Here is a 14,871-nt window from a genome sequence, read left to right on the forward strand (position 1 = left end):
AGCCCGTTTCTCCACGGTTCCCTCCTCTCTGGGGTCTTAGCCTTTGAGTCCTGTCTGCCTCAGTTGTCCTCCAATTTCTTCCGATACCTAGGGGTGTTTTTTGGGGGATTTTGTTTTTATCCAGCTTCTACAGCTGTCCTTGGCAGAAAGATTACTCTGACACTCTTGTGACCAGAAGCAGAGCTCCCGTTATGCATCTTACCAGCTGCTACCTCCTGCAGACCCTTTTATGTGTACACACGGAGCGTCGCTTTGAGAGTTGGAACTTCTCAGACAACAGCGGAAAGGCATGCTCTTGGGCTCAGGTGGTCAGGGGAGGGTCCTCTGCCTCTGTTGTTTCCAAATGCGTGATCCTGAGTAAGCCACTGGATCTGCTGAGGCCTTAGTTTCCTCATCTGCAAAATGGGTCTAATGACACCTGTGCCGTGTATTTCATAGACTTTGTGTGAGGATGAGTCTTAGGGAATGCAGCCAAGGGTACTTTGAGAAGAGAGATGTGACTTTTTTTTTTAATTAAGAAGATGCTGTGAGCCCTGAATACAGGGGCAGAATCGGGACCAGAGCCTTTTGCTGTGTGGAGATGCCACACCCCTGATAGATATTTACAAACATCTGCAAAGGATGGGTATGTGCTCCAGGAAGCCTTCCCCAGGGGACCCATCTTCCAGAAGACCCTAAAGACACTTGCCCAGTGAGCTGAATCTTGTAAGCAAAGGCAGAGCCCTGGGAACAAATGTGCACTGGCGCTGCGGGTTCTGAAGGGATCAGGCTGGAGCGAGGTGGGCAGAGGGTCCAGAGCCGCCCTCCCTCCGGAGCTTTGTTCAGCATTCCCTCCACGGGGCTTCCGTGGACTCCATGCCTGTCTCCATAAAGGGTTACTGGTCCCACGGCACCACGGTCACCAGTGTGCGTGTCTGTCCCCCTGAGACTAGGTGGGTCCCAAACTTAGCTGCCCTCTGAGCCCCTGGGAGCAGCTGAAAATCTCAGATTGTGAAGCCCGACACAAACGTTAGTCCAGACACTGAACTTCCCTGGGTAGAAACTGCCATGGGCCCAAGCGTGCCTGGTACTATATGTTTGCTGGGGGTCGGGGGCTGGGAGGGGAAGGTGGAGAGCAGGTAAGGAGGCGGCAGGAGCATTCAGCCCCTCGAATCCCAGCAAGTTCCACCCTGGTCTGCTGACCAGTGGCCTGGCAGCGTGAGCAGGCATTTTAGCTGAGTGATTCCCGCCTTTCTTTTTCTTTTTTTTTTTTAATAACTTTATTTATTATATTTATTTAGTTTTGGCTGCATTGGGTCTTTGCTGCTGCACGCAGACCTTCTTTAGTTGAAGCGAGCGGAGGCTACTCTTGGTTGTGGTGCGTGGTCTTCTCATTGCGGTGGCTTCTCTTGTGGAGTGTGGGCTCTAGGCACTCAGGCTTCAGTAGTTGTGGCACGCGGGCTCCGTAGTTGTGGCTCGCGGGCTGTAGAGCACAGGCTCAGTAGTTGTGGCGCACGGGCTTAGTTGCCCCGCGGCATGTGGGATCTTCCCGGACCAGGGCTCGAACCCGTGTCCCCTGCATTGGCAGGCGGATTCTTAACCACTATGCTGCCAGGGAAGCCCCCCGTCTTTCTTAAAGGTAAGATTAAATTTATGCTAATGCAAGTCTTACCACACCACCTGGCATTAGTACCCTTTCCTGGGAAGCCAAGCCGTCCCCAAGTGTCTCGCTAACTGTTTTCTTGGTGTCTCATTACATGTGATGATGAAAATTGGACCTTCCGTACCCCACCCACTCTGGGCTTCACAACCCCCTTGGTTCTGGAGAAACATGACCTGGTCATAGCAAGTCATTTTTCCCCCCCTTCTTTTGGTAACTTTTTTTTTTAGAGACAGAGGTTATTTTTTTAAATTAATTTTTATTGGAGTACAGTTGCTTTACAACGTTGTGTTAGTTTCTACTGTACAGCAAAGTGAATCAGCTATACGTATACATATATCCCCTCTTTTTTGGATTTCCTTCCCATTTAGGTCACCACAGAGCACTGAGTAGAGTTCCCTGTGCTATACAGTAGGTTCTCATTAGTTACCTATTTTATGCATAGTATCAATAGTGTATATATGTCAATCCCAATCTCCCAGTTCATCCCGTTCCCCCTTTCCCGCCGATACCTATACAGCTGTTCTCTACGTCTGTGTCTCTACTTCTGCTTTGCAAATAAATTCATCTGTATCATTTTTCTAGATTCCACATATAAGCAATATTATATGATATCTGGGTAAAGTTTTGATGAGTCAAAGTCAAACCACCACCAATAACTATATTCAACAGGACACGGGTGGGGGGAGGTCCTGACGCTGACCTCGGGGCTTCCCCATCCCTTTTCTCTGAGATACAGGTCTTTACGTTTCCAGGGCATCTTGCTCTCTCTTTATTTCCCTCATTCTCCTGTTTAGTTCCTTTTTCTTCCCCTCTTTTCTTCGTTCCTCTTTCTTCTGTACTAGAAGTCTTCGCACTTTGGAAGTGGATTGGCATGTACAAGCGGGGCCACTTTCCCAGCGCAGAGGCTGTTCCCACGGTGGGTACGTGGCAGCTTTATGGCTTGTTGGGGGAAGGAGGCTTATGAACTGCCAGGCAGAGCCCTTCCTGCTCCCGAGATCATGCTGGGGTGGCTGGACCCCAGCCTGCAGGGTAGATCGGGGCCAGGGTTGGGGTCTCACAGCCTGTGCCCGAGGGGCAGAAGCATGGCCACCTCTCGGGCACCATCCGTCCATCTGTCTGTCCATCTGTCGAGAAGAGCACCACGTGTCTCCTTCACCCCCGCCCCCCAGGGCTGGTTCTCTGGCCTCAGCCCCGCAGACAAGAAGGAGCACTTCCCCAAGGCCAGACGAATATCTGAGAAACAGGTTTCCCGGTCCCCCACGCGCCCTTTGCTGTGGCTTCACAACTTTTTCTCCTTTGTTCTTGGCTCTGCTTCTGCTCTGGAGAGATTTTTCAGACGGAAGCCTGGGACTGAAGTGAGCTTTAAAATTGCCCTCAGGGATCAGACAGATGCTGGCCCCTCCCTGGTTGTGCTGGCCTCCAAAGTCAAGTCAGCAGGCAGTGAAGGGCTGGGTCAGTCCAGGCCAGACCAACAGGAAGTAAAGGCGTTCCCCGCCCCCCTTCTCCCAAACCTCTTCCTTCTCCCCTTTCCCTTTGCCTGGGAAGTTTTTTCCCTCTCTCCACGTCCCCCATCCCCAGATGTCCGTGGACTTGATGCTTGTTGCCCTGTTCACCTATTAAAAGTACGTGGGAGAAAAAAGTCATTTACACCTTAGTATGAATTAGATCAGTAGTTTGCCTGTTCTCATGAGATTTGCTGTCTCAGTCAATGAAGAGCTTGGGGCCGCAACAGAGACATTTGGGGCAGTTCCAGGAGAACAGGAGTTAAGGACGGAGGGGGATGTGACCCAGGAGGGCCTCTGCGGAGCCCTGCACTCACACACTGAGCTGCCAACACTGAGTCCTCACTTAGCTTGCGTGAGTCCAGGTTCCAGAACAAAGGATTTTGAAAATACACGGTTGAGAGTGATTCGTGGCGTTCCCGGGGACAGGGAGTAGAGAAAACTGTGGTTGCTTGTCCGAGCAAGGAGGACACACAGGAGCTTTGTGGCACGGCTGACTCTGAGTTTTAGATGTTGTTCTCGTGATGGGGTAATTCTGCAGGTGGCCCAAGCCTGGAAGCAGGGCTGGCTTTTCGGAGCAGGTTCCCTCAGAGCTGCCCCAGGGGCAGTCAGCTGCCCTCACAGGCAGTGAAGCCTCCATCCCAGGGCTTGAGAGCTCCTGGGTTCAGCCGTCATCAGAGGAGGCCTTGCACATTGTCAGAGGCTCCGGGGTCCTCGGCTAAAATGCACGTCCTGGGTCCCCACACTCTGCCCAACCCTGGCACCACCCTTCCATCTGCTGAGCCTAAGAGCTCGGACCGCACCCCTCTACTCCTGCGCCCCTCCCCCACCCAGAGGGGCCGAGGCCCTGCAGCCCAGCCACCCCACCTCTGCTCTGACCAGGTCCGCCACCAGCCTCGGCAGCCTCCACGCTCGTGCCCCTCACTCAACGCTCATCCCAGCTCAGGGCCCTGCCTGGCTGCAGCCTCCATCTGGAATGTTCCTCCCTGGGCTGCCTCCCTAACTTGTCCAAGGTCACCCGGCAGGCATGCAGGTCCCTGGAGGGAAGAAGCCTATGCCATGCTGAGAGATAACTCAACACTTTTAAGTGTCCTCTGGGACAATCCCTTCCGCGAGCATTTGTGAGCACGTACTGTGTGTCGGGGCCGAAGCACGTGACACCTTCCTCTCGTTGGGATTCGGTGTGGGTGGATGTGCAGAGGCAGAGCCTGACTTCGGCCTTCACCTGGTAGCGGCACAGCAGACGCGTCTGCTGTCCCGTGGAATTTTAATTACTTCCAGGTGCGGGGATGCAGCCAGCCCGTCATCGTGACGTTCCACTCCGCCGTGGACGCTGGACGAAGGGGCCCCCGAGGCACAGCCTCACTACGGTCCAGAGGGAGAAGTCGCCAGCACCCCCAGACCAGCTCAGCCCGGCTTCTCCCTTCTCCTGCCCCCCTCAACTCCCCCCTGCCGGGGAGCCCTTGCTCTTGACAAGGAAGCACCAGTGCACATCCTTAGAAATCCTTCTATTTGCATAGACACAGAGTCTGGTTGTCAAAGTCTTCCCAAGGTCTCTGTCTCCCGAGTGGCTGTGAATGCCCCTTTCACGGAGAGGCCACCGTGGCCGCCCATGAAATATCACCCAGCCCACTCTCTGGGGGCGTCCCCCTCCCCTCTACGCTGCGCCGGCAACCTTGTAACTTCACAGGCACAGGGCAGCAGCGCTACTGGGGAAACCGATGGATGAATCGGCAGTCCCTCGCCCTTCGCCACTGTCCTCCCCTCCAGACCTACCGTGTCCCCTAAGAGCCCTGGCACCCTCGCCCGCAGGCCTTTCCCCTGCCTGGAGCGGCTGTCCTCTCTTCTTCATCCTCCTGGCTCCCGGTCACCCTTGAGGGCTCGGCTGAAAGCCACTCGCTCTGGAGAACCTTCCAGGACCTACCGTGATCTTTCTTTCTCAGGCCTCTCCCTGGGTTTTCTAACTTTCCCCGGCAATGTAAGCGCCGGGCGGGCAGGTCTGTCTTTCCGTTTGTGTCTGGGGCTCACAGCTCTGTGGCTGTACACAGTAGGGCCTTAGTAAACTCGCTGATTGCCCAGGGGAAGGGGAGGCACCCAGATGTCTGGAGAGCCCAGTCCTGCCCTTCCCTCCTGCAGCTCAGAGGTCTGATGAGGGCTGGTCACTGGGCTCCTGTGGCGGCTGGACCAGTGGCCCCAGGACTCTCGGCCCCGGCGGCCCCGGTGGCCTGAAAATGTTAAGACATTAGCTCCACCCTCCGGGCTCCTGGGGAGAACCCCTCGGTGAAGATCCCACACCTCCTTTGGCCAAGAGGCAGCTCAGGGGTTGGTTGAGTCAGATTAAAAATTGCCCCCTCGTAACAGTGCTTACTCTGCGTGGCGCTGGAGTCCGCGGACATTGGCGAAGCACGCGTTATTCACTCATTCGTGCTTTCGTTAAATATTGGGTGGCCAAAAAGTCCATTCGGGTTTTTCCGAAACATATGGAAAAATGCGAATGAACTTTTTGGCCAGCCTGATCTTTTTTTGCCACCTGCTGTGTGCTTTGCTAGGTGCTGAGAATACAGCCGAGAGAGACAGACAAGGGCCCTGCTTTCCTGGCACAGAGAGAAAGTAAACAGTCGGGTAACAAGTGCTGCTTGGAAGCAAAGCCGGGGCGTGGGGCGGGGGGGGGGGGGAACAGGGAAGGCCTTCGGGAAAGGCGATGCCTGGGCAGGAACCCCAGGAAGAAAGTTAACTCCTGTGAAGCCGTTAACAAGTGTCTGGCCATGGAGAGGGGATCCCGGCCCTCATTCAAGGGAAAACAGTCCCCTGCTGGGGTCCCCAAAGTCAACAGGCCATGACAGGAGAGGAAGGGTCCCTGCCACCTGGCCCCTCCCTCGCCAGCTGTTCCCAAATGTCATTGGCGCCGCAGAGGCCCGTCTAGATCCATGCCGGGGCCGTAGCCAACAGCGAAGTGCCCGCGCGCTTTCTCAGGCTGGAGGGCCAGGCTGGTTCGGTCCCTCCCGGATAGCAGAGCACCTCCTCAACGCACTTTGCCTTACGAAACGATTGACATGCATCTGCTCACACAGGCCGGGATCCACCTCAGGGCACCATGCTTCTCCCTTGTTTTCCTTTTGGAAGGAACTGGGGGCACCGACATCCTCCCTGGCAAAGGACAGGATGCGCATTCTCTTCCGAAAGGGGCTGGAAGGAGCCGGGTGTGAGTTCTACAGGGGGGTGAGGAGTCTGGGGCTGAGGTCAGAGGTCAGCCTCTTGCCAAATGGGGCAGAAAGCAGGAAGGAAGGGGGGATGGTTACGAAGATCTCAAGGCGCTTGCCCTGAGAATCGAGTTGTAGAATAAAACATGAATTAGCTGAAAATTTCTCCTCCAAGGGATTCTCTTGCCACGAAGGGGAGGTTAGAAGGGGCAGGAAAAAAAAATCATTTGGTTTTCCAGAAAGCCTGATTTCAGATGTAATAATTCTCACACAAGAAGCAGGGAAGACGGCTCTCAGGCACTGCTTTTGGAAGGGATGGTGTTCGGTGCAGGGGCACGGGCACTACACAGGGGGCGGCCCTGGGCCCTCCAGCATCTGCAGGATCACAGATTGTGGAGGATGTGGGTCGTGGTCGGGGTGGGCTTCTGGGGGGATTCCAGGACCACAAATTGTATAAGCGTGAAGGAGGAGGTCACATACTTTGGGCCCATTTTTAACCATTTAGGGATCAGGCGGTCTGTGTGTGTGTGTGTGTGTGTGTGTGTGTGTGTGTGTACTTACTAACTCTACAGGACACGCACTTTGGGGTTTCGTCTCCATAAGCAGAGGGATGGAAGGGGCTGAGTTAATTCCTTGTGGGTTACTAACGCATTCCCAAAGTCAGACGCCGTCCTGGCTTGCAGAGCCTCCTCTCTCTCTCACCCTCTCCCCTCCTCCCCACATTTTACCTCTTAAGAGAAAATGCTTTGGGGCCCAAACTCACTGAATCATCGGCTCAATTCTGTACCTTTGTCCTCAGCTCGGTGGCTTACTTCTGGTGTCATTTTCAGGCACGGAAATCTGGAGTCACTGAATGAATCATGACAAAATAGCCTGGAGCTGACATTCTAGCCAAGGGAGGGGGTGGGACAGACAAGAAACGAGACAATGAAGGAAATTATGCAGTGGATGAGGGGTGGGGTGAAATCTGCACAGAAAAACAGAGATGGATGGACAAGGTGTTGGGGGGAGGTAACAAAAGAGTGAGTGGATGAGCGAATGAATGAGTGAATGTGTGAGTGAATGAATAAGTAAATGAATGAATGAATGAGTGAATGATTGAGTGGGTAAATCATGGGTGAGTGAATGAATGATGGGTGAGTGAATGATTGTGTGACTGAATGAATGAGTGAATGACTGAGTGGGTAAATCATGGGTGAATGAATGAATGATGGGTGAGTAAATGAATGAATGAATGTGTGAGTGAATGAATGAATGAGTGAATGAATGAGTGGGTAAATCATGGGTGAGTGAATGAATGACCTCCCCACCAGTCCAGGCAGTACTATCAGAAGAGCCGGGGGCTAAGAGTCCTCCAAGCAGGCAGCTGGGTAAGGTGCCCCACCCCATGCACTTGGCTGGCATCTCAGGCAGCACCCACTCCCGTGCTCCATGGTGGGGCAGACAGCCCACGTTTGCTGAACCTAACACTTAGCACAGGGACCCTTGGAGGATGCCCTCAGGTGGAGCAGGTCTCCAAATAGAGAGCTCTCTCACCTCCTCCACTCAAAAGCCTCTGTGACCAGCTGTGTAATCATATAAGCTTTGTAATTAAAGACTAAACTTTGTCAAAATATTTTAGGAACGTGTCTCCAATTGGCCCTAAGCAAAGGTGGTTTTCTCTAAATTGGTGCTGTACAGATAAAAATCCGATAAACTGGCCATTTTCCCTCAAACAGTAAAAAGGGTACCAGGTTACATGGTATGTCAGAGTTTTTAATAATAGTTTCCCTTTTCCTGGTGATAAAACTAATTTGTATTCACTGCAGAAATCTTAGAAGACACAGAGAAGTGTAAAGCAGAAAAGAAAGGCCACCCAATAGAGTTTTCCTGCATAATAAGAGAAGGCTTTGTAGCTAACCTGTTCAGTACCTCGCTCCTGACCACAGGCAGCTCTGATCCTTGAAATAGGGCTTGTCTGAATTAAGATGTGCTGTGTACGTGTAAAACACACATTAGATTTCAAATTGTTATAGGGTAAAAGAATGTCCACTAGCTCATCGATAATATTTTTATTGATCACGTGTTGAAAAGATAACATTTTATAGAATAAGTTACATAAAATACTTTATCAATTTCCCTTGATGATTTTTATTCTTGTTATGTGGCTATTTCAGCATCGCAAATTACCAGCGGCTCAATCACGTTCCTATTGGACAGTGCTGTGTGTAGGGCCCGAGAACCCACTCCCTTAGTACACCAGGAAGCTCCGCTGGAGGATGAGGTCCGAGGTCCCAAACCTGGAGGAGGTTCGTAGTTCTGACTCCCAGCACCGGGGCAGGGAGAGCCAGTGCCTTGCTGGTGAGGCTCCTGGTTCATCAGCTCATTCACGCCTCCCAAAAACGTTGGCTCATTGCTTTAGGCTGGGTGTCCAGCCAGCCAGGCCCCAGAACACAGGATGCAGTGAGCTTGTACCTGCAGTGAGCTTGGCCGCAGGACGCAGACCCAGGACCTAGCAGAGGCCCGACGCAGAACAGAAGCTCTGCGCTGAATCGTACACACATGAAGGCACAACCACATGAACAGCGAGGTTTCCAGGGAAAGGCCATTCGTGGCCTCACCAAACCCAGAAGGTCTTTGATTCCAGCCCTGGGGTCTCACAGGAAAGCATCAGGGTCTTCCCATAGAGATACCAAAGCCTGGCCCTCTGTCCAAGGATTTCTGGGCTTGCTTGATCTTTGGGGATGCTGCGTGAGGTCACACAGAGTGGTCCAAGAGGATCAGCTCCGGAGGGAGACCCAGGTCACCGACCTAGGCTGTGACGTCAGGGTCCAGCCTCCCGCGAGATGGGTCTTTAGGGAAATTAAGGGTTGTGTGTGGCCACTGACCCCAGGACAGCAATAATGCACATGGGATGCGCTCCAAAACACACGCATGCGTGCACGGGGAGGATGCAGGCGGCTGGGCTGTGCGGGTGAGAGCGGTTGCTCCTGTTCACACATTTCAAGGGCATGGGGCAGCTCCATCCCAGCTCCGCAGCCTGGGGGCCTCACGCCACCTTCAGCCTGGAGCACCTGGCTCTTATCTCTCAGCAGCTCCATGATCTGGAAGGCTCTGCCTGGTGGGGTGTGAGCCCAGATGAAGGCGATCTGTGCGTGGGACTTGGAAATCCTTTGTTCTCTTGGGGAGGGCTGATGAAAGCAAGGCAGGCTGAAGCCCTGCTATTCTTTCAAGACCCAAGAAGAAGCGTTAGACCCCTGGGCGGGGCTTTCATTTTGAGAAGCGGGCAGCCAGCACGCTGCGATTGGACTCCCCACCCTCTGCTGGGCAGGGTGGTCCAGAGGCTGTCTCGGCTGCATCCTGCATCCCGTCCCCGGTGGGCAGGATTTCTGGTGCCCAAGTGTCTGTCGTCATGGGAATTAATATCATGATGCCTGTAGGGTCGCTGGGGAGGAGGGAGCAGCCATTGGAGACTCAGTCTGGACTTCTCCCCAAACCTCCAAAGAAAGGACCTTGGCGGGGGGTGGAGAGGTGACATCTGTGTGAATCCCCTTGCAAATGGCTGTAATCACTATAAGAATTCAAGTTACTATTTGTAGAGAGCTTAGCACAGTGCTGGACTGTAGTAAACACTGCCCCACTGCTTGTTAAATAAATAAACATAAACAGGGAAATCTATATTGTGCCAAAGATGGGATGGAGTGGGGGGTGAAGAGTGGAGAAATAAAGTAGGAGGAGACGTGAGGAAGATGGAGCAGAAATGGGCCTGAGTGCCTGGTTGGAGCCAGCAGAACAGAGATGAGTCAGGCCAACTGACTCAGGCCAGAAAGGCTTCCAGGAGGAGGTGACGGGCTGGGTTCTAACTTACCCTGGGCATGTTTTTAGAGTTCCTAGGAATTCTCAGAAGGCGGGCCTTGGGTTAACAAAACACATAAATCATCAGAAAACCCTCTGATGGAAACAACACCCATGGCTGCTGTGGGGGCGGGGGACGTCCCCCAGACAGAGCTTCATGCTTGGGCTGCTTTCCAGAACTCTGGGCTGGTAGTTTCCACGCCCAAGGAGTCTCCCATCCAGCTGCAGCTTGCCAGCTTCTGCTCAGAGCTCTGCTATCATTCGAAGGAAGGAAATGACAGGGGCCAGTCTCCCACCCACCGTATCTCAGTTATAAATTCTCCAGGCACATCTTCCCTGGGGATAATTACACCCTGAGTCGCTTTTAGCATGTTAGGTCATATACCTGTGGGGTGTTCGTTTCTTTCCTACAGGGACTGCCCACCAGATACTCAAAGGGGGCTCAGAGCCAGCGGGGGATGGGCGGCCATCGGCGCTCACAATAGCCCTGAGTCATGAGCCGCTCACTTCTTCCGCGCTCCTCTCCCCACCCAGGCTGCCCGTGAGTCAATGGCGTTTATTTAGCACCTCTGAGTGCAGAGATCTGTCCTGGGGAGAAGGCCGCCCCATGCAGGGGTGGCCAGAACGAGGGACAGAGCAGCCTGGTGTGTCCTGGGCTGTGCCGGCCCCTCCACCAACTGAGAGCAGCCCTGGGGGGGCATCTCTGTATTTTGTAAAAACAAATCATAACTCCTACCTCGTGTATCTCTAATAAAAAGCCAAGTACCTCTCCAGGCCTCCATTCCCATCAGAGAAATGGGGCTGGTAAGATCAGCCTCCTGGGTCTTCCTTGCAGCCTGGGAACAGGGTTCTCAGCAGGGAGGGGTTTTGCCCCCAGGGGACACCTCACAATGTCTGGTGATGTGCTTGGCTGTCACACTGGGAGGGAGATGGTGCTACTGGCATCTAGTGGGAGGAAGTCAGGGATGCCGCTGAGCAGCTCACAGGGCACAGGATGGGCACAGGATGGCCCCAGGACAAATTACGATGCAGCGCCAGATGTCGACAGAGCCAAGGTGAGAAGCCCCGCCGGACAGTGCCATATCAGAGACACCCTTGCGGGAATAATCCCTGCCCCGGGCTCACTATGGCCTCATTCTGCTCGCTGTGTGAAGCCTGCTCTCCTGGGGAGGCTCAGAACGGTGCCACTAAGCAGGAACAGTGCAAGACGTTCTTTCTTTCTCGTGCACAATGCCAAGGAGATGAAACTGACGTTGCAAAGAAAACACCACTGGAAAGGGCCCCCTCCTGCCACCTACAAAGGAGGCATTCACCCGGGGAACATGCTTGGCCTCCTCTCCTGCGCCCCTTGTCACCCTGTGCTTGCACTCCTGGTGACTATTAAAATGTCAGCAGAGACGAAAGTGCCTAATGCTGGGTGACATCACAATGACACGAAAAGGCAACACGGTGGCAGAAAAGGGTGAGCCGTGAGGCCCAGAACTTCCCATGATAAAGGGTACCACTTAAACTAATTGAGACCGATTTTTACTAATTCATGAGCGGGGAATTAATCCTTCTGGTGAAATCAGTCCCTTTGGATTTTTAACGGTGAGAATCAGTCAAAAAGAAGAAAATACAAAAGTAATGCAACAGTTTATCTAGAGGATCTGTTTATAAGCAGTTAGCAATTCAGAGTAGAGACGGAATCCCAGCATGATGGCCCGTGAGACAGTGTAAGGCAGGGAACCCAGGAGGTGAAATCATCACCAGAACAAAAGGGACCCTTTAAAGTCCTTCTAACTTAAGAGATATCTCAACTAGAAGCGTCCCATTCCTCCTTCCTGATTTGGTGGGAATGTTTTTACTACTTGTTGGTCCCTGGAATTCCAAGACCCAGGAACCCCACCCCACGCCCGGCCCAGGCCATAAGTGGCCCGGGGATGGAACTGATCCCAGCTGGCCCATCCTTGCACCTGCTCTGCGCAGAGGCCACCCTGCATTTCCCCTCCCCTTGATGAAGCATTTCTACACCGTCCAGCTCAGAAGCCTAGGGGAGGGGGCGAGAGGAAGCAGATGCAGGGAGCAGGGCAAAGCAAGGAACTCAACTGTATGTGGCAAAGAAAGTGATGCTTTACAAGCAAGCAGATGTCTTGAACCTGGCTAAGGCGTGAATCACAGAAACAAGAGCAGAAACACAGCTTTGGGGGCAAAGCCAGAGGGGGCGCTGTGTCCGGAGGAGGTGGGGAGCTGCCAAACCTCAAAGACTGTCCCCCACCCTGCAGCCCCCAGAAGGGCTCAGGCACAAAGCCCCCAGGCCTCCCGGGGTCAGCGGTCAAGTGTCACCCCCCAAACGTTTGGAAATGCCAATGTACCCAGAATTGAGGGATTCCATTTTTCCTCTTTTCTTCATAAATTATATCTCGTAGGCTTTGGCAAGGCCCTTTGCCCCTTGAAAATAAATTTAGAAAGATGGTCCATTAGGGTTACACAATCTTGGTTACCAACACGGATAAGAGAATGAAGTTACATAATCTTCTGTGTCTGTGTGTGTGTGTGTGTATGTGTGTGTGTGTGTATCTGTGTCTGTGTGTGTGTCTGTGTGTGTGTCTGTGTCATTCTTCCCAGCCCTGAAAACTTGAACTTTTAAGAGCAAGGTCTCCCTGGCGTGGCAGCAACTGTGGAGGGCTGTTTCCAGCCTTCGGCAGCCTAGCGCACTTCTCCAAACCTACTCTAGCTGTCCAAGGTGCAGACAAAGAGTCCTTTAGGGCCACTCAGCTCCATTGGCAAGGCCAGCCCAAGGATGGAGTAACCTTCTTGCATTTCTCCAAGTTCAAGACATTCATGAACTTGAGGCTAAATGGGAGAGGGAAGAAGGTCACGACAATGACAAGATGATAGTTTGTAGTAACAGTGGTGGCCACTGCCCAGCCTCCCCTGTGCCCGGCACTGAGCTGCAGCTTCACACACACTAGATGCTCACGGGAGAAGACGGAGTCCCTGTGAGCCTTAAGGAGCCTCGTCCAGGGCCACAGGGCTGGGAAGTGCCAGAGCGGGAACCCAACCCCATCCTGTCTGATCCCAGAATGCATTCTTGGAACCACAGCAGGCTGACGACATCATGGCCTTAGAAGGCAGCTTTATAATCATTCTTTAGAATCATTTCTGTAGGCCCTGAATGTTCCTCAGTGGCCATTTGACAAGCAATTATTGAGTATCAACTGTATGAATCCACTGTAAAATGAGGTGGAGTAAAGAAAGTGCTGTAGTCAAGGTACAGGCAGGTTCTTGGGCCTCAGTGATTGGGTGAGGGGCAGTCCAGGATGACTTCTTGGAGGAGGTGGCATTTGGCACACACACCTTGAGGAACTAACGGCATGCAGAAGGGCAGAAAAACGGGAGACTTCATTCCCACTGGGCAGGGCTGCTAGCGTGGCCCCCGAGGGCTAAACCTCAGCATGGTTGCCCCCAGAGACCTGCGTCCCCCTCCTGCAGGGATGGAGGATTAAAAATGTCCTGAGGAGTGCCAACTGTGTGACCGAGCCCTGCTAGTCCTGGGATGAGGCCATCCAAGTCACCGTCCCTCCCTCAGGGAGGCAGCAGAGCATCATGAAGGAGTGCAGGCGACTCTGCATGCACTCCCCCGGCCCACACTTCCTTGGCCTCCGAAGTCCCCAGCCCCCTCTGCAAAAGGAGGACCAGGGTGTGGGGTTAAATGAGATGTACTGTGTCCCAGACTCTGCTCGTGCCTGGGCACAGAGTACTAAACATTCCATAAATGGGGGCTGCGGGCAACCTGAGGGGGCTCCGGGGAGCTGGACAGGGCGGGCATGCAGAAAGCAGGGGAGGCTCCCCCGAGGAGGTGAGAGCTGAGTGACAGCCGGCCGGAGTCAGCCAGCGGGTGGAGCGGGAAGGGGCAGGGAGAGCATTCCTGACTTCTATCTCAGAAGCGTGTCTCCCCTGCAAGGTGACCCGCAACTGAACTGTAAGGTAGGGGCGACTGGACCTTTCCTCCCTGACGTGAGAACCGGGCCACCAAGGGGCGCTTTCCCCGGATAAAAATAAACCTTGGAGGGGCCCGCAGGAATGGAGTACTTTCTTCCTGTGTTTTAATTTCTACGGAAAATCTGACCCGCGTGGCCGCCGCCCCGGCCATAAGCGGGCGCACAGCGCGGATCATCTTTCTTGGAGGCAAAGGAAGCCGGCCGGCGTGTGGGCCCCGCGGGACCGGCAGAGTGGGCGCTCCCGCACCGCAGCGCGCGGGGCCGGGACCGGGGCCGGGCGGCGCGGGCGGCGGGCGGAGCGGGAGGCCCGGCCCCCCGCGAGCCAGCGCGCCGCGAACGCTGCCTGTCCGCTTGCAGAGGCCGCCGGGGCCGTGGATGGGGAGGGCGCGCCGCCCGGCGGTCCTGGCGCACAGGCGGCCGCGATGAGGGTCAACGAGAAGTACTCGACGCTCCCGGCCGCGGACCGCAGCGTCCACATCATCAACATCTGCGCCATCGAGGACATCGGCTACCTGCCGTCCGAGGGCACGGTGAGTGCGGGCGGCCGCGATCCGGCGGGAGGGCCGCGCACCTGCGCCGCGCCCCGGACGGGCGCGACGGTGGGGGGCGGGGCGCGCCAGGTCCGCGGGGCTCGGGGCGCGTGGGGGGCGGCCACCCGCGCGCCCGCCCCGGCCCCGCGTCCCAGCCCGCAGCCGCTTCGCCCGAGCGGG

General features: G+C 54.5%; 1 protein-coding gene across 2 annotated transcripts in view; it reads left to right on the forward strand.

Moving 5' to 3' along the window:
• ANO1 (anoctamin 1) overlaps window positions 1–14,871 on the forward strand; it is a gene marked incomplete at both ends in the record, with an annotated part of 160,308 nt that overhangs the window by 57,125 nt on the left and 88,312 nt on the right. Inside the window, one exon of one of the 2 annotated variants that reach the window (XM_082845375.1) lies at window positions 14,519–14,691. In XM_082845375.1, the coding sequence (XP_082701501.1) occupies window positions 14,519–14,691 (173 nt within the window). Of the gene's footprint in view, window positions 1–14,518; window positions 14,692–14,871 lie in introns of those variants that run through there. The other variant, XM_082845376.1, reaches the window with a different exon arrangement.

This window comes from Leucopleurus acutus (assembly GCF_964270905.1).
Source record: "Leucopleurus acutus genome assembly, chromosome: 8".
NCBI classification, from domain to species: domain Eukaryota; kingdom Metazoa; phylum Chordata; class Mammalia; order Artiodactyla; family Delphinidae; genus Leucopleurus; species Leucopleurus acutus.